Genomic DNA, 20,340 nt, shown 5'->3' on the forward strand with positions numbered 1-20,340 from the left:
GCTCAGGCTGATCTTGAACTCCTGAGCTCAGGCAGTCCACCTGCCTCAGCCTCCCAAAGTGCTGGGATTACAGGAGTGAGCCAGCACACTCAGCCTAATATTCATTTTATTTTATTTTATTTTTTAAGATACGGGATTCTATCTAGAGGTGATGAGAGACAGTGACAGATCATCAGGCATTAGATTCTCATAAGGAATGTGCAACCTAGATCCCTTCAATGAACAGTTCACAATAGGGTTCACTCTCCAATGAGAATTTAATGCCGCCGCTGATCTGACAGGTGCCAGAGCTCAGGCGGTAATACAAGAGGCTGGAGATGTAGATAAAGCTTCACTTGACTTGCCTACCACTTACCTCTTCTTGTGCAGCCCAGTTCCTAATAGGCCACGGACTGCTACCAGTTGGGGTAGCAGTTGCGGACCCCTGTAGTAGGATATTTATAATTACATATGTGGTTACCTAATATTTCCATGATATAGCACTGGTCTAGACTGTAGGCCATTCTCCTTTAAAAAGAACCCTGCTTCCTTACACTTTTACTGTTTAGCAGCAGTGTTTTCTACCCCTTCTTAAAATTTTCAGCTACCACACCCCTGTTTTGTTCTAATATTAAAGATGACATCTAATACTCAATTTTTCTTTCTGCTGTAAGCTCCATCATCATTCTGGGACATTTTTAGGCCCATGTGTAAGACGCATTCAATAAGTTAGCTTCAGTTTTTTGACTATTCTTGAGACATCCTTTTTTTTCTCTCTGTCTCATCTGAGAGCCATCCTTTTAATAACTCTATGGGTGAATGAGTGAGAAGAAAAAAATTTAAAAATAAAGAAAAAAAAAAAAAAAAGAAGTAATAACCCTGTGGGACTATCATCTACAACTTACATTCCACTTCTAAAATCTTAATTGTATAGCCCATTCTAACCACAATTTACATATATTTATTTATTTTTTTGAGACGGAGTTTTGCTCTTGTTGCCCAGGCTGGAGTGCAATGGCGTGATCTTGGCTCACTGCAGTCTCCGCCTCCCAGGTTCAAGGGATTCTCCTGCTTTAGCCTCCCAAGTAGCTGGGATTTCAGGCATGCCCCACCACGACTGGCTAATTTTGTGTTTTTAGTAGAGGTGGGGTTTCTCCATGTTGGTCAGGCTGATCTCGAACTCCTGACCTCAGGTGATCTGCCCACCTCGGCCTCCCAAAGTGCTGGGTTACAGGCACGAGCCTCCGCACCCAGCAACTTATTTTTTTACTGTCTTCTTCACTTCCTGCCTTCCATCCTTGATCCTCTCCATTTTCATTCACTGAATTGCCTCAGCTGTATTTGTCAGCTCTCTTGATCTCGTACTTTTGTGTACCCTTCCTGCAAAGCAAGTTTCAAATGATTCCTACAGCCAGTTTTATTGTACTCAAGTTATGGATTGCTGCTGGAGGAAAAGATCACATGGCTTCAGGGATACAGTCAAAGATTTGTGGTCTTCAGCCTTAACTAGGTGGACAAAATTGCTTGGATGGCTGCTCTGTATTCCTTGTCTCTCTCTCTGTTCTTATGGTTACTGTTTCACATCTTTACCTCTTAAAATCCCCTACTTTCTTTTCTTTTTTTGGAATTTTCAAGTTGTTTTATCTCTGGTACTTAGGGAAAATCCTGTCCATCATTCCATAAATGTTATCTGTGTCCTATTTAACTTTGTCTACTACTTGGTGTTTCCTATTACCATTCACACAAATAGAACTGCCTTTTTTTTTTTTTTTTTTTTTAAGTGCTTAAAACTCTTGACCTTGTATTTTCTGGCTTCTGTCCTATTGTTCTTCTCTTCAAAGATAAGCATTAAAAAATAATTGCTTATATTCACTTCCTGTAGTTTTTTTTTCTGCTTATTTATTTCCAGTCTGCCTTCTTCCCCTATCTTTCCATTGATACAGCTTTGACAGTGGTTTCCAGTAACCATAAGTAGATTTTTTTGTATCCTTTGATTGACCACTCCAGAGCATTTCGTGTAGTTAACCACTTCTTGAGGGGGCTGCTGCAGTTGACCTCCTTTGAAATGCTTCTGTGAGCTCTTTGATTCTTTTCTCTCAGCTTTTCCTAGGTTTGTTTAGGTGATTATGATGGGATGTTGGTGTTGCTTCTTGGCCTGCTTCCTACTGTGTATACTGTATTTTGATTCATATCCATGGCCTTGATACCATTTAAATGTTGATTACTTAAGATATTAATTATCTGTCTAACCTTGATGTTTCTAGCATTTCTAACCTTTATATATACAACTGCCTACTAGACTTTGTCTTCCCAAAGTCCAGTTAGCGCCTTAACTCAGATGATTTCTACTTTTAACAATTGGTACTCACCATTCGTCTTAATTGCTCAAGCCTAAATTAAGAAATCCTAATTTTATCACACTTCTGCAAGTTAGTTACAGAGATCTGTCATTTCATCTCTTTAATATCTAACCTAGCATTGTCCAATAGCAATTTGATGCAAGCCACATATGTAATTAAGCTTTCATAATAGCCACATTTAAAAAGTAAAAATAAACAGGTGAAACTAACTTTAGTTTTATAGTTTATATAATTGGTATACCTAAAATTTTGTTTCAACATGCAATCAGTATTAAATTATTAGTAAGATATTTTTGATTCTTATTCTCATACTGTCTTTAAAACATGATATTTTATACTTATAGCACGTCTTAATTCAGACTAGCTACATTTCAAGTACTCAGTAGCCACATGTAGCTAGTGGCTACCTTAATGGCTAATAGAGTTCTAACCGATATTTCTCTTTATCCTTACTGCCTCTTTCTTGGTTCAAGTCTTTATTTTTCCCCTGGGCAGCTGGAGCAGCTCTTGGGATTACTACCATTTTCTCCAGTTCATCGTGAATATTCTTGTCAGTAGTAATTTTCTAAAGTATGAATGTGACTCTGCATGTGAATTGATGTGATTGTGCATTCCTCTTTGTATCTTTAATGCTCTTCCTAAGCTTTCAAGATGAAGTCTAAGTTCCTAAGTATGACCAACAAAGTCCTTCCTCATCTGGCTTTTGCTTAACTTTCCTAAGCTGTAGCTCCTTGATCCTAAAAATGAGTTGTATTGAACTATTTGTAGTTGCTGTAAGGAACCATACTCTCTTCTTGCTTTTGGGCCTTTGCAGTTAATAACTCAACTGACTGAGACCCATATTCTGCAGCTCCCACCCTCATCTCTCATCAAATTAAGGTCTACTGGTCAGTCCTTCAGTATATAAAGGATCTGATCCCAGGATAGGATGAAACACCCTTCCTTGTTTGCTCTCATGTATCCTTCTGTGCTTTCCTATATGAGAGCATTTATCACTGAATTATTTTAATTGTCCTCTAGCTTACCTCACCTCCCTATTAGATTCTTAGCTTCTTGAGCAAGGACCTTGTTTTTATTAGCTTTTATATTCCTAATTACTAGAACACACATACATGTCTGACTTATTGTAAGTATGTTGAATGAATGAGTGAAGGAATAAGGTCAGTAAGTCTAGGAAGTTAAGATCAGAGCAAAGAAAAATTGATTTAAATTTTAAGTTATCTCATTCTTGTATGTATTCATAGAGTTAAATATTAGAATCTTTTTAACAGATTAACTGAGAATCCAGAATAGGATTAAGAAATAAAAGTTGGTTCTGTCAGTACCCATTTGTTCATATCAGTAAAAAGAAGAGAGCTGGAGGCATGCTAAATAGGTAATGAACCGTTAAAATAGTTGAGGGATGAGGAACACAAAAACTGATATTTAGGATATGCCTATGTAATCTTGTAATATTTTAGTTTTTATTTTATATTAAATCTAGAATCTAGGCATTTTTAGACCATTATACTTAAAATATTTAAAACATTTAAATGGCACATGAAGTTCTTTAACTTTTCCCTTAGGCTGTATGAGAGATGGCAGGAGTTTGACTAAGCAAGTACCAGACACTTACATCTGTGTATAATAGAAGGCTTTTGTTAGGAATACTAAGGAGTTGAGAAGTAAACTTCTGCATTAATATCTTTTCCTTTTGTAGTCTGTAGTTTTTCATATTTAGAATTACATACACATTAGGAGAAACATACTTCATAAAACAATATGCTATATATATGTATATTTGCATATATATTTTATATATAAATATATATATTTGTGTATATATATTTTATGTATTTTAAAATCCAAAGGGAGGCGGATTGAACTTGAAGTTATTTAGAAAAGATAAATGGTAATTTTTGAAATGTAAAGTTCCTAATGTAAACCTTGGATTTTTGTAGCCTGATGTTTAAACTGCACATACTAAGAGGAGAAATAGAATTTGGATATATTAAGGTAATTTGAGGTGTGCATTATAATGCCTAATCATTTTAGTTTTTTATTAAACATCTCATTTTGTAATGATAGTGGGAAGTTGAAGGTTTATAGTTCCTTCTAGGATTGTGTTTTTCTCAAATTCTGATTTTTAATAGGCTTCCATTCTGTTATAACTCCCCTTGATCAATTTTTTGTTGTTACTAAAAAGCATATTTAATAGTTTTCAAATAAGTTGCTGCTTTTTTCTATTGGAAAATTTTTATCTATTGGAAGATTTGTTGAAAATTAGTGTTCAGAGCTTTAAAAATGGTAATGGGATTTTAGATAGCAAGATTTGGGTAACTTTGGAACAGGAACAAATGGCAAGAGAACATAAAGAATTCTAAGAGTTTCAATAATCTATCTATTAGAACTTGTTTGAAACATAGTGTTATTTGAATACATTTGTGCTGAACTTATTTAACCTTAGAAGGAAGGTTAGAACTGAGTTACTGGATATTGTATTTAAGTTGATTTTTTTCATCAAGCAGTGGAGTTACTGTAGTTTGATTTTTCTTAACTATGCTTTTAACATACAGATTTAACATCTAAAAGATTTTATAAAGCATATCTAGCAGATACGCTTTTAGAAAAGATTATTTGATAAATGTTGCTTCTTACCTGACTAATGTTTGAAATCAAGGAATACTTTAAAGACCCGGGGCATTTTTGTAGAAGCTTGGGTGAATATACTTTTATTTATACATACTTATAAATGCCACAATTGTATCACTCACATCTATAATTAATATTTCCTTATCCAGAGATATTTCACACTGGCACTGTGAACATTTGTGCAGGAAAAGAATCAGTGGGTGGTTAAGTCTTTTGAATTACAGACTATGGTTGATTTTAGAATTTAGGGTATGGAAAAAATTCTTATGAGATAGGAATAGTCTATATGTTTTAATCAACCCGTATGTATGTATGTATGTATGTATGTATTTATTTATTTTGAGACAGAGTCTTGCTCTGTCGTCCAAGTTGGAGTGCAGTGGTGCTATCTTGGCTCACTGCAACCTCTGCCTCCCAGGTTCAAGCGATTCTCCTGCCTCAGCCTCCAGAGTAGCTGAGACAACAGGTGTGCTCCACCATGCCTGGCTAATTTTTGTATTTTTAGTAGAGACAGGGTTTCACCATGTTGGCCAGGCAGGTCTCGAACTCCTGACTTCAAGAGACCTGCCCGCCTCAGCCTCCCAAAATGCTGGGATTACAGGCTGGAGCAACCATGCCTGGCCAAATTATTAGTATATTTTCTGAATAGTGTTTGTGCTAGGTAGCCTCAGAGCTGTATTTTTGTATCTGGTAGGATACTTTTATACGAATTTTGGGATGATATGTTTTTATCAGAGCCAAACCAATGTTATCTTTTTACAGCATTTCTTCCTCAGAAGATGTTTTCCTGAAAGAGTAGTCATTCAGATTTTTAAAATATGTACTATGTGTCATCACCTTGCTAAGAACATAGAGATGAATATGACATGGTTCTCTCCCTCTGGGAAATCAGTCATATGGGGGAACTGACAAAATGTTTAAAATAATTTTATTTAAAAAGTTAAAGTTATTTATTATGATAGTTACATGCAAATAATTGTCTACTGTAAATCATCGTAGTTACTCTTCTTTGTCACCATGTTACGGAGACTGCTTTTATTTTTTAAGTTACCAGTGACCTTACTTCCAAATTTTATCAGTTTGTTTGTTTCTATTCTGGTATCTTTCTCTGTAGCATTCAGCATAGTTGAATGAATCCTCCATCCCTGAGATGATCTTGGTTTTCTTCCTGTCTTCACTGGCTGATCTTTCTCTGCCTAACCTCTCAATGTTAGAGTGCTCAGGGCTTTGTCTCGACCCACCTTCTTCTTTTTTTTTTTTTTTTAAGACTGGAGTTCTCTCTTGTTGCCCAGGCTGGAGTGCAGTGGCACGATCTTGGCTCACTGCAACCTCTGCCTGCCAGGTTCAAGCGATTCTTGTGCCTCAGCCTCCTGAGTAGCTGGGACTACAGGCATGCACCACCAAGTCCAGCCCATTTTTGTATTTTTAGTAGAGACGGGGTTTCACCATGTTGGCCAAGATGTTCTCTATCTCCTGACCTTGTGATCCACCCGCCTCGGTCTCCCAAAGTGCTGGGATTACAGGCATAAGCCACCGTGCCCGGCCGACCCCCTTCTTTTTATCTTCTTTCGTCTGTCTTTGGGAATCCAGTCCTTTTTCAATAGTATCTGTATGGCGATGATTCCTAAATCTATATTTTCAGCGCCAACCAACCATGAAATTTCTCACTCTGTTGCCCAGGCTGGAGTGTAGTGCCATGATCACAGCTCACTGAGGCATTAACCTCCTGGGCTAAAGCAGTCCTCTTGCCTTGGCCTCCTAAAGTTTGGAATTACAAGCATGAACCACTCTGGATGGCCGAGAACTATCTTTAAAACAGTAATCAGGTCACTTGCCTGTGAAAAACCCTCTAGTGGCTTCCTATCATGCCTAAAATAACATCCATATACTTCCTACTTTGGCTGAGTCCCAAATGATCTGGCCCCTACTTCCCTCCCTGACCTCATTTCCTATCACTCATCCCCTTGTCCACTACTTCACTTCATTATAGTTAACGGAACTTCTTTTTTTTTTGTAGACAAAGTCTCGCTCTGTCACCCAGGCTGGAGTGCAGTGGCACAATCTCGGCTCACTGCAACTTCCACCCCCCAGGTTCAGGCCATTTTCCTGCCTCAGCCTCCCGAATAGCTGGGACTACAGGCATACGCTGCCATGCCCTGCTAATTTTTTGTAGTTTTTAGTAGAGGCAGAGTTTCACTTTGTTGCCCAGGCTGATCTCAAACTCCTGAGCTCAGGCAATCCGCCTACCTCGGCTTTCTTTTTACTCTTGGAAATACCAAGTTCATCCCCACTTTAGGGCCCACTCCTTTGCCTGGAATGGTTTCCCGCTTTTCACAATTTTAAAATAGTACTGTGTGCCAAAGACTGTTCTCGTTGCTGAGGATAAAGCAGTGAGTAAGAGACAAGGGCAGACCCTGAGGCATTTTTGTTATACCTCTTATCTGATGGGTTCCTTGAAGGTGTAGTCTAAAATTCTGTATTCTTTGAAACTACTTCAACTTGCTCTCAGTAGCTTCCTTTTTTGATGTACAATTTATGTAATTCATTCAATCTCTGCCTTGATGGAGCTTACATTGCGGGCAGGATGGAGGTCACAGTAAACAAGATGGGTAAAATGTGTGTTGGATGGTGGCAAGAGCTAAGGAGAAGCATACAGCAAGCAGCGATGTGCTGAGGAGTGGGGTCGTAATTTTAAATAAGGTGATTAGGGCAGGCCTTTTTGAAGGTGACATTTGAGTAATAAAAATAATCTGTGACTGGGGCTCAGTGACTTACACCTGTCATCCCAGCACTTTGGGAGGCCAAGGCAGGTGGATCATGAGGTCAGGAGTTCAAGACCAGCCTGGCCAAGATGGTGAAACTCCATCTCTACTAAAAATACAAAAATACAAAAATTAGCCAGGTGTGGTGGCACATGCCTGTAATCCCAGCTAGTTGGGAGGCTGAGGCAGGGAATTGCTTGAACCTGGAAGGCAGAGGTTGCAGTGAGCCGAGATCACGCCACTGCCTGCCAGCCTGGGTGACAGAGTGAATTCTGTCTCAAAAAAAAAGAACAAAACTATTCCAAATAAAAAAAGCAACAAGTGCAAAAGCCATGAAATGAAAGTATGCAGTGTATGTTTGGGGAGTAGTTAGGGATTCAGTGCTGGGGAAAGCGATGTGAGCAAGGGGAGGAAGAGTAGCAGGAGATGAGACCAGAAGTAAGAGTAGAGCCAGATCTTACTGGACTTTGTTGGCTAGTGGCTTTCAGCATTCGTGCACGTTGGAACTACATGAGGAGCTTTAAAAAATACTGATGGATGGGTCTCACTTGCAGAGATTAATTTAATTGATCTGGAGGTGCAGCTGGGACATTCGGATTTTATAAAAGCTCCCCCAAGTGATTCTAAGATACTGCTAAGGTGGAAAAACACTGTAGACCATTATTGGGACTTTGGCTTTTACTTTTGAGGAGGTTCGGAAGTCACTGGATGGTTTTGTCATGGAATAATTTTGTAATTAACTTTAAAACTGGGGTTTTGTTTATGCTTTTAATTACCTTAACTATAAAACTGACTCCAATTGTTTGAAGTGGTTTGTAGTATAACTCATAGATTTGTCTCAGTATAAAAAGATACATTTTTCACAGTTTGGCCAAGGATTATCTATTTTATTTTCTATACTATTAGTTGCCTTTCAGTTTTCACAGTTCACATTTGTCTCCTCTTTCCATCTGTTTCTGCTTATCATCTTTAGCGTCCTTCCTTTTCCTGTATCTAACTGTCTACATTTCTTTAAATTCTGGACTTCAGTTTAATTAATAGAACTTGAAATACAGCATTGTTTAAAAAGATTTTAACCAAAACATTTACATTTGTCTTATCTGAGCTGTCTTAATCCAGTGACTGACAAAGCAAAGTTGCATGAAATTAACCTTTTTTTTTCCTTCTTGTAATTTAAAACTTGGTTCCTGTATACCTTCCTGGAACTTTATACTTTTATATCTTTTCTACCATTTCTGTAAAACCTCAACTGCAGGGTGCAATAATAGGCCTTATTTTCTATATTTCAGCAGGACAGCTGCTGAAAATGGGTTTAAACTCACTGGCATTGTATCCCACACAAAAAATACTACTTTTTGACATGTTTAGAAAAAAGTCTGCTTTTAATTTCTTTTTAATTTACCTCTAATTTGTTGAGTTACATGTAAGTAACTTTTTTTTCCCCCCTCTGTCTTTTGCTGTGTTTCAATGGATTTGCCTCTCCTGTTTGGACTGAATATGTCATTACAATTCTTGGAATTCTTTGTTTACTGTTCCTCTGTGGATTTCTTCTGTTGGAATCTGGAACACTGGAATGATGGAAATGTGTTCTTTACAAAGTAGCTGTGAGTATACTACATAATTTATACAGAGATTTTTTTCAGTCTCAGTTAAATTTAACTTACAGTTGGATGAAATATGAGCCAAGGAAACCTTAGGTTTAATACATATTTCTAACTCCACTCATAGCAGACTTTCAAATATTTGACTTAAAAATATTAGATTTGATTAGTCTCCTAATTATTATGTTTACAGTTAGCTCTTCATTTTAATGGGCTTAGTTTTAAAAATTTGGCTTAAGAATTAGTTTTATGAAATGAAAGCCAAAGATGATGGATGGAATATTTATCTACATGACTAGTAAACATTGTAGACTTCTGTTCTTTGTTAAATCCAAATGTATCGCATTGATGTTTTGATCTCATGAGTGCTTTTTAAATGAGAATTACGTGGCAGAAACTTTTAAGAGAATGTGTGCTTCTTTTTGCTATTGTTTTTTATGTTGAGATAAGACTACCTCCAAAGTAAAATTAACCAATAAGACTCTGCTTATTCGGATAGTCTTAACTATGGACAATATTTCTCACATATGGGTAAGTTAGAAGTCAGACTTCTTTACTACACCAATTTGGAAGTAGATTTCTTTGAATTACTCTTGAAACTATTGTTGAGGTCATCTAGGAATAAAAAAAACAATAGAAAATGAAGTTATAATTTACTTTAAAACTTGGATAAACCTGAAGATAAAGGCGGCAGGATCATGTGAAACCTTGAAGTGACAAAATTGGACCTGGCATAACAGCTTGAATGATACTGTAGCTGGTTGACACTGATCACAAGAGCCTTCAATAATTTATTTTTAAAAATTGCTTTAAATTCAACACTTTAATTTCATTTCATGAATAAGAAGACAAATTTCAAGAATCTCATACCTGTGGTAATTAGTGTGATCAAAGGAGATAATTAAAAAGGATTCTTAATATTGTGTGAAGGGGATTTGAATTTTTTTGTTGCGAAAAATCCTGTGTTATTTTGCTTTTTTAGTTGGTTGGTCAATCATCTTGTTACTAACTACTGTCAATTAAAATCTTTGCTCTGAGGCAGGTTTTCTAAATTTTTATTTCATTCCCTTGGATTTTTATAATTAACCATTATATTGTCAATCAACTCATGCTCAAATAATTTTGTCCATTTAAGAATTGATAGTTTTATTGATAGTGCCATGGAATTAGTTTGATTTGCTGTGAATAATAGTATAATTTTCTAAAATAGGTTCATGAAGGGAATTTGAAATATGTGACAGAATAGTATTGTTGATACATGAATAACTTGGCCCTTTTTGCTTTTGTCAGCAACAGAAGAACCTTGAAGGCTATGTGGGATTTGCCAATCTCCCAAATCAAGTATACAGAAAATCAGTGAAGAGAGGTTTTGAATTCACGCTTATGGTAGTGGGTAAGATATGATTCCTTATTAAAATGGAACTTTGGTTTAAGTTTTAAACGGTTAGTCAACTCTGAATGAATTTAAGAAAATAGTAGCACAGATATCTATAGTGATCATATCTTTGTTATATTTTCTCTTAGGTGCATACATTTTAAAATTTAACTCAGTGGCATGATGGGATTTATGTCGTCCTGCCTCTTTTTTTAAGGTAGAAACTAAAAGTTGAGAAATGGTGGGTGATAGTGTTGGAATGGAACTCTAGAAAAGTTATCTTCAGTTGGTAGTGCTACAAAAGAAAATAGCATCTGGTGGTTATTACTCCCGGATAGTTTTGTTTTCTGGCTTATGTGCTATAGTGGAGTATCATGTAAGCATTTAACTTAATGTGCTCTGAATTTTGAAAAGAAAGGTAGGATAGAGGATCATAATAATGTAGTTGATTACCCTTGGAATTCATTAATTGAATGTAAGCACTGGAATGAGTAAAATATGACTCTCCTCATCCTCTAATTCAGTTTCAGTTTTCTTTTGTGTTTCATTCCACGAACACCTTACCCTGCCTATATAGTCCATTTGAAAATACTGTTCAGGATAATTTTGGCTGTAGGTTGGTAACATCATTATTATGTATGAAGAAACATACTGTGCCTTTCCCATCTGTAAGATTAGTCATCTTCAGTGACAATCTTATTCTTAAATGACTACACAGTATTTTCACCTCATATAGGCTGACTTTAGAACCTAAGTTATGAATATTGTATAGTGTAACTTTGTTGTATTTCTCTTATTTGTTTTAAGAAGGTGAATTGCAGGTTAGTGGATTAGCTATCCTTAACAAAGAAAATTGAGTTGATGCTAGACTTTTTAGGTAGTATATATTTTTGTTAATTATATTTCAACTCTAATATTTTGTTGCTGAATTAGGTTAATTGAACTAGCTGTGAAATACTCCTTTATTGGGAGGTAGAATATTTTATCTACTGACTGCAATATTTTACCTGTTGATTTTTGGCTCTTTGGAAGTTGTATACATTGTAAGAGTTCACAGATAAAACATGGTACAAAATTTGCAAATTTGATACTCTATAGCATTGATTACCTTGTCTATGTATCTCTTGTTGAGTAGAAGTGTAGTATATCTGGCTTGCAAACTGCTGCTGTGGAGTAGAGGTCGGTCTAGATAGAGGGATAATATAATGCAGCGCATACCTTTTCTTCAGCGGGTTGGTAACATCATCATTATATGAAGAAACACTGTCTCTTACCTCTACGTGTGTAATATTAATAATCTTAAGTGACAAACTGTAGACAAATAGAATTTTTTCACTTATGAGAAAACCTCCTAGGTCCGTTAGGAGAACTGTAACAATTAAAAAAATTTCCTTTGACATTAGAATTTTAGTTTAAAGAATAACTTTTCTAATCATACTTAGTAGGATAATGTCTGGTGATCAAGGCCAGAGAGTTGATTTAAAATCTCTGTGGCATTTTTCCAAATGAAAAAAATCAAATAGTCATCTGATTTTGATTTTTAGAGGAGATATTCAGTCTCTAGATGTATATTACTTATTAGCTTTTCTAATTAATCCCTTTGTGAAATGCAGCTTTTCGTTTTTCTCTTCCTAATGATAAGACTTCAACTGAGGCCAAAAAAAATAGGTGTTAATATCCTTATTTTCAAGTGTTAATATCCTTACTCTGTTTTCCCACTGAGCCTTGAACATTGTTTAATTAACTACATTTGAATAGATATGTTGAGTGCAGGTATTAAATATTCTCATCTATATAGGTGTATTGCCTAATATATAGTCACTAAGTATCTAATCACTTAGTATCTAATATGTTGATTTATTTTTCAGATTTTAGGCTGACTCTAACAGCATCATTTGCAAATCATAGAAAGCTAAAACCAACCTTGCTTTAATAATCTTGACTTAAAAACTTTCAGCTATTCCTTATGAGCTAAATCCTCATTTTTGGGATCTACACTCAGAATAAATTTGGCTCCCACATTACAACTCTTCGTTTACAACTTACACATTGATATCAGCTGATAATCTGTAACAGATTTTTTTTATTGAACTCTTTGTACTTCGTCGGAAAACTTTAATAATCTTGCTCCATAAGCAATGTTTATTGAGTTCTTGCTTGAGTGACTTATTTATATCAAAGAAGCATGCTGTGTATTCCCATATTTTCTCTCTTAAAGGAGCTTCTGATTTATATGACAAGATAAACCACATAAAAATGGGGTCAGTAGAATCATACAAAAGTTTAAGGGTATAGAGCCATAGAAATTTAAGGTTATAGGAGAGTTTGCCTCGGTTGGAGATTATTATTGCCTTCTTTTGAAAAGGGAGGCTTTAGGACAGATGTTTGAAGGATAGAATTGGGGCCAAGATTGAGGAAGCAGTCCTGTTGGGGGAAATAATAGCCATCATTTACATAACTTTTTTACGTGCCAGGCAATGTTTTAAGTACTTTATGGACATTATCTACTAACTCACAATTCTTACAACAACCCCATGAAGTAGATATTGTTATCCCATTTTGGAGATGAAGAAACTGAGGCATAGAGAGATTAGGTTACTTGCCCATGGTTACATTGCTAGCAGATGACAGAACCAAACCCATTCTACTGCTCAGTTAGTCTGGTATGTTCTTAACCACCATGCAGAGGCTTATCTGGGGATACTGGGTATAGTGCAGTGTTTATAAGAGTACATCCAATATGCCTTGAACTTAGATGAATTCAGTGAAAGAGAGAATGAATGAGAATGAGAACTAGAGAACTTAAATAGTACGAGTAATTTTTCCTGTTATTCCACTGGAATGAGCATCTGGCCTAGAGTGGGTGTGAAATGGGAGAGGTGCATTTGCTATTTTCCTAGTCATTATCAGCTTCCACATAGTTTGATAGTGTGAACTTCTCACTTTGCTGAATGTTATAGTCTAGTGACAACAGGGCACCTAAATACAAATCGGTCACTTTTTATGTGCCCAAAGAAAGTTACCTATTTTAGTGGAGGAGGAAGTTAGGTTGTTAGCTTGTATGTAATTGTGCTTTATGGATGATATAAGGAATTTTTCAAGATTTTTTTCACAGCACACTGACTTTAGGATCTGACCCCTAAGATGTAACTTGACAATTAGAAATAAAGCCGGAAAGGTAGACTAGCCAGGATTTTGGAAACCCTGATTGGCAATTTGATGGGGAGATTAGAATTCTTGATTTTGAATCTTGAAAAATTTAGGCATATCAAATAATGAAGACATGTAGATCTCTATTCATTGAAGTTGTCTAACGTGTTTGGCTTAGAACTTGACTGTCATTAGTGTGCTCCCTAATTAGACTTAACTGTGATAGAGAATAAATTTTTAATTGTAATATCCTGTTTTTGCTAGAATTCTTCAAGGAGGCAGAACTCAGAAGAGTGTAGTTTGCTTTATTTAACTTGAAATAGTTTTTAAAACAGGTGGTATTAAACCTATTATTCTGAATCCTAGGAAGATAGAATTCAAAATTCAGTCATTTCTGTAATCTTGAACTTTGCAAAATTTTTGTGATTACAGAATTTTAAAAATTTAATGATACGTCAGTAATGTATTTGACCTATGCCATATGTCTTTTAGTGGCAGATTGGCATTTCCATTTTTTTTTTCTAGCAGGAGAGAGCTTAGAACATGTTGGTTTAGCCATTTTTTGGGATTCAGAGTTTATTATAATTTTTTTTTTTTTGTATATGCCTTATCAAAGAAAGTTTACAAGTTATTTAGTTAGCGATAGGATATACGATGACTATCCTAGTTGTCATTTTCTTCCACTACCTGTTGATGTTTGAGTTGATAGAATAACATCTATGTCAGTTTATCAGTTATTTGAAAAAATTGAAAGATAATATTGGCTCAAAATTTTGTATCTAGGCTGTTGAGTATTTTGTGGTATTTTTAAGATATGTTAGCTCCTTGAAATGCTTTGAGTTATGATTTTAAGGTTTTTCCTTGAGCTCCGTATTTTTATTTTGCTTTTATTAATAAAATTAGCTTAACCGATAATGACTTCACAACATTGGGAATATACTAAAATCCATTGATTTATACGCTTTAAAATGGTGAATTTTATCTTAGAAAAAGTAATTCAAAGAGAAAGTTTAGAAGAAAAAAAATCACATAATTCCACATGTCCACTATTTTAATTTTGTACATTCCTTCTAGCTATTAAATCTGAATATTTTTAAAGCACTTAAAAAATGAAGTTAATATATTTCATTGCAGAAATTGGAAAATGCAGAAAAGCAAAACGAAAATAAATATTGTCATCTGTCATCTATTGATAATAACTCTTAAGTATAGGAACATTTAGTATTCTTACGTGTATCTGTAATGTTCTGTGATTGCCTTTTAAATGTGCAGTTAAATTGTGATTATCTTGTGTTATGTTACGTTCTTTCATAACCTATCTATTGGTCAAATTGTAGACTTTAATGGCCTGTATAGGTTGGCTATATCATTCTTGGTCGTATTGTCAGGATAGTTAAAATTGTTAGCTAGTATTAATACTATAATAACATGGTTATAGTTATACTTTTGCTTGAATTTTTAGTTATTTTCTTAGAATAATAAAGCTTTGGAAGTTTGGATTGCTGTGTTAAGATACATTGATACATTGTTTTAAGGGTTTTGATACATAATACCAAATTGCTCTAAAACAGGTTGTGTACTATTTTGCACGCTCATCAAGTGTTGACAGCAACGTTTTCCCTGAATACTGCCAACACTGGATATTAATCTGATTGCTGAAACGTGGTATCTTATTTTCATCTGTATTTTATTGTTGCTAGTTATTTGATTTATTTATTTTTCAAAACGGAGTCTTGCTCTGTTGTCCAGGCTGGAGTACAGTGGTGCAATCTCAGCTCACTGCAACCTCCACCTCCCAGGTTCAGGCAGTTTTCCTGCTTCAGCCTCCCTGGGACTACAGGCGTGCACTACCACCTTCAGCTAATTTTATATTTTTAGTAGAAGTAGGGTTTCCCCGTCTTGGCCAGGCTGGTGTCGAACTCCTGACCTCAGGTGATCCACTCACCTTGGCCTCCCAAAGTGATGGGATTACAGGTGTGAGCCACCGTGGCTGGCCATTGCCAGTTATTTTTTATGTTTATTTATCTTTGATATTCTTTTATAAATGGTGTGTTCTAGTTTATTTTTACAAACTTTTTTTTTCTTAAGTTTAGGTAGGTAGGTACTCTGAGGGCATTGTTATTATTTTGTTGTTGGTAGGCATTGACATTTTTTTCCAGAATTTTTTTTGTGTTGTGTTTTCTATTAGCTTGATTTTTACATTATCCAAACTCCCTCCCTCCCTCCCTTCCTCCCTCCCTTCCTTCCTTCCTTCCCTCCCTCCCTTCCTTCCCTCCCTCCCTCCCTCCCACCTATCTACATACCTACAGGATCTCACTTTGTCACCCAGGCTGGAGTGCAGTGACACAGTCTTGGCTCACTGCAGTCTCTGCCTCCTGGGTTCAAGTTCTCCTCCCCCCCAGCCTCCCAAGTAGCTGGGACTACAGTTGTGTGCCACTGTGCCCAGCTAATTTTTTGTTTTTGTATTTTTTTTGTAGAGATGATGTTTCGCCATGTTGCCCGTGGCTGGTCTCGAACTCCTGGGCTCAAGCGATCCATCCACCTTGGCCTCCCAGAGTGCTAGGATTACAGGTGTGAGCCATTATGCCTGACCTCAGTCTTTTTCTTTATGGTTTTCTTAATGTCTTCTTGCTTGATTCAAGGTTATTAGAAGTTCTACTACATATTAAGTCTATTGAGTATAAAGACTAAATGACTAATTAAAGACTAACTTTAATTAATTTTTTATTTTGAAATCTTAAGTCCATATGGTTTTTTTGATCTGAGTTGTGAGGCAGGAATCTGATGTTTATTTTTTAAATGGTTAAGTAGCCCTACCAAAACCGTTTGTTACAAGCTTAATTTTTGAAAGTATATATGCTTGGTATGTTCTCTTTCTTACCCTTTGGTTTTAGTTCATTGATCTTCCCATGTAAATACTACATTCTTGGAGTTATAAATTTACAACAGTTATGTTGTGTTTATTTATGTAGGAAGATTACCAGAGTTTATGTTAATTTAGGGAGATAAGCAAACAGTAAGTCAAATGATTACAAATTGTGCTATTTTCTGGAAAGAAATAAATATGGTGAGACTTATTTGGAGTCATCAAGGAGGACCTGCCTTTTTGAAAAGGATATTTTTTCATGTTGATTCCTGAATTACGTGACAGTTAGGGAATACTAAAAAGAAAAAAAAAAACGAAAGGAAAATAAAGACTTAGCAGCAAGAGATAATAATCACTAATATATGCTGTGTTTATCCTCCATATTTTACTTTTGACAACTGCATAATGTTTCCAGCTGTGGCTATCTGATATTTTGCCATTACTTTATCATTTGACATTTGAATGATTTGTTTTGTTTGATCTCATAATGCTGCAATAAAAATTTTACAGAATGGAAATTTTGGTTAACATTTTAATGATAATGCTTAATGACTATATGTGTATTCTAATCTGAGAGTGAATATACTATAAATTTTGTATTTTATTTTATGTTATTTTATTTTTGAGACGAAGTCTTGCTGTGTCAACCAGGCTGGAGTGCAGGGCACTGTCTCGGCTCACTGCAACCTCCGCCTCCCAGGTTCTAGCAGTTCTCTGCCTCAGCCTCCCCAGTAGCTGGGATTACAGGTGCCTGCCACCACGCCCAGCTAATTTTTATATTTTTAGTAGAGATGGGATTTCACCATCTTGGCCAGTCTGGTCATGAACTCCTGACCTTGTGATCCACTCGCCTCAGCCTCCCAAAGTGCTGGGATTACAGGTGTGAGCCACTGTGCCTGACCTGTAATTTATTTTTTTACTGATGAACAACACTAGGTTTGTTTTTACCCCTACCCTTGTTACAAATAGCATGACAATGAAGATCTTTAAACACATAGAGTTTTGTTATATGTATGTTGGCAGACAGAGGGCAGTATCATTATTATTTATTTGTTAATAATTCCTGAAGTAGGATTATTAGATCAAAGTATTTGAACATTTTGTGGCTCTTGGTACATACTGGCAAATTGTTCTTTTCATTTCTTTCCCTTTTCCCTTTTCTTTTTCCTTTTCTCCCCTTCCCCCTCTCCCTCCCCACTTCCCTCTTCCTACTTACCCCTTTCCCCTTCCTCCCTCCTCCTCCTTCCTCCTTCCTCCTCCCCCCTTCCCCTTCCCCTTCCCCTTCCATTTTTGTCTTTTGTTTCTGAAACAAGGTCTTGTTCTGGTGCCTAAGCTGGAGCCCAGTGGTGCAATCAGAGCTCACTGCAGCCTTGAGCCCCTGGGCTCAAGTGATCGTCCCACCTCAGCCTCCCGAGTACCTGGGACCACAGGCACACACTGCTATGCCCAGCTAATTAAAAAAAAAAAAATTGTTTTGTAGAGATGGGGTCTCACCGTGTTACCCAGGCTAACCTTGAACTCCTGGCCTAAAGCAGTCCTCTCTCCTTGGCTTCCTAAAGTGCTGGGATTACAGGTGTGAGCCATCATGACTGGCCAGCAAAATTGTTTTTTAAAAGTTTGTTCTACTAAAGATTATATATTAAGAAAAAAGGAAAATTTTTTTTCTGAATTTGAAAAGATTTATGGTATATTTGAAGGGTAGGCTATTCATTCCATGGATGTTATCACTGTTTTAGATGCTTGAGAGAGATTTTAAAGGTACATGAATACGCCATAATAGTAGAGGAGGAAAATAGTATACACATAACTATACCATGAATCATAATGTGTTAAGTGGCATAAGAAATGTGTAAACCAAATGCTATGGAAATTTAGAGAAAGGGGACTTTACAGCTAAAAAGCATGCCATTATCTTAATCATTTACTAATTCATGAGAAAAAATGATACTTTTTTTCAGTAATTTGTATATTCATGTTTTGTTCGCTTAATTCTTAATTTGAATTAATGGCTTAAATCCAATGTCTTAATCATGGAACAGTGTAATCAGGAAAAAATACTTGTAAAATCAGTCTTATAGATTGTAGATTATTAGCTGGGTGTAGTGGTGTGCACCTGTAATCCTAACTACTCAGGAGGCTGAGGCAGGAGAATTGCTTGAACCTGGGAGGCAGGGGTTGCAGTGAGCCGAGATCGCGCCATTACACTTCAGCCTGGGCAACAGAGTGACTGAGATTCTGTTTCAAACGTTAAAAAAAAAAAAAAAAATTGGTTCTGTAACAAGAGCAGTATCTGGATTGATATGTGTAATAAATGTAATCTTGATAATATCCCAGTTTTATTTGGCAGTCTTTAAAAAAGTCATCAATGTGATTTTAAAAATATATATTAGCAAGTCACTGAATTATAATTCTTAATCTGTTTTTGCTTCTCATACATATACTATCCTAATATGGTCTTTGAAAATGATATAAGAAACTCCGGTGTTGAAAAACACAGCTATCTTTTCTTTTGACAGACTGAGAAGTCTAAGATAAACTTCATAGTATATAGGCTAAATTAGTAAAGAGAGGTAAGGATGGTCATGTTTGTCAGAGACCTAGAGAAACTGTTCTCTTGGTATTGAATACACTCAAGATTGATTGGATAGGTGGACTGAAGTAAAAATGTTATCACATTTGTTAATTTTAATTAGCTAGATGTTGGGACAGAAATGTGAAGGCTGCATAGTCTGTCAGTATTTTACAAGAACTCAGTACTGAATGGAAGGCAAGGGCATGAAGGGAGCACATGTTAATGCAGCTTCTTTACAGATGGAAATGTAAGTCTCACATAGGAGACTCATTTAGTATGTAGTTTTCATCTTGGCAAGGAAGACTGCTCTTTCTTTCTCCATAATGGGTAGTTTCTAAATCTTTCCTAGACTAGGTCATGGAGGCCAAATACTATTGTGGGTCAAGGGGATCCGTCCTTTTCTTAGGTGACTGTATCACATATGTCTGAAATATAATTTTAAATATGAGATAATAATAACACCTCCTGCCTAGCTGTGACTGCAGTCTAGCATCAAAGGAGGTCAGAATTTCCCCCTTTATATTTAGTCCATCTTTCTGTTGAAAGCATTTGTAGATTGAGTGGTTTTTGTATTATGAATCAGGTTTATTCTCTCCCAAGGCAGGAAGTTTTGAAGTATTACATTTCTTAATATGCAGCAGGTGGATTTTGTCTGAAAGATAGTTTTATGCCAGGATATTGTACTTGTTTCACTATTGAACTACAGAACCTTAGAGTTATTTTAAAGATTGGGAAGGTATAACCTGTCTCCCATGAAAAACCTTTGTACTGGTAAATTTGCCAACCTTGTTAATTTTACTCAAACTTTGTTTTTGAAAAAAACAAAAACAAAAACAAAAACTCGCATTTTAAGTAATAATTTTCATGTATTTATATCTCGGTCGTGAGGTTTTTTTGGTCTGTTTTACTATATTGGAGTATATAGCCATTTAAGGCAGTGGCTAAAGTACTGAAGTCTGTGGATCAAATTTTATTAGGGAAGGGGGATGCTGAATGGGTTCACTGACTTGCCAAACTTTCTGAAATATAATTGAGATTTTTATC

At 35.9% G+C, this 20,340-nt stretch overlaps 1 protein-coding gene across 6 annotated transcripts in view; it reads left to right on the top strand.

Moving 5' to 3' along the window:
• The window catches only part of SEPTIN7 (septin 7), a 101,554-nt gene that overhangs the window by 21,849 nt on the left and 59,365 nt on the right, over positions 1-20,340 (top strand). For 2 of the 6 annotated variants that reach the window (XM_023183024.1, XM_023183028.3), the window contains one exon: positions 10,624-10,726. In XM_023183024.1, the coding sequence (XP_023038792.1) occupies positions 10,624-10,726 (103 nt within the window). Of the gene's footprint in view, positions 1-9,331; positions 9,337-10,623; positions 10,727-20,340 lie in introns of all 6 variants that reach the window. The other 4 variants (XM_026447148.1, XM_023183030.1, XM_023183023.1 and 1 more) reach the window with 3 other exon arrangements.

The sequence above is a fragment of the Piliocolobus tephrosceles genome, chromosome 8, assembly GCF_002776525.5.
Source record: "Piliocolobus tephrosceles isolate RC106 chromosome 8, ASM277652v3, whole genome shotgun sequence".
Taxonomy (NCBI): Eukaryota; Metazoa; Chordata; class Mammalia; order Primates; family Cercopithecidae; genus Piliocolobus; species Piliocolobus tephrosceles.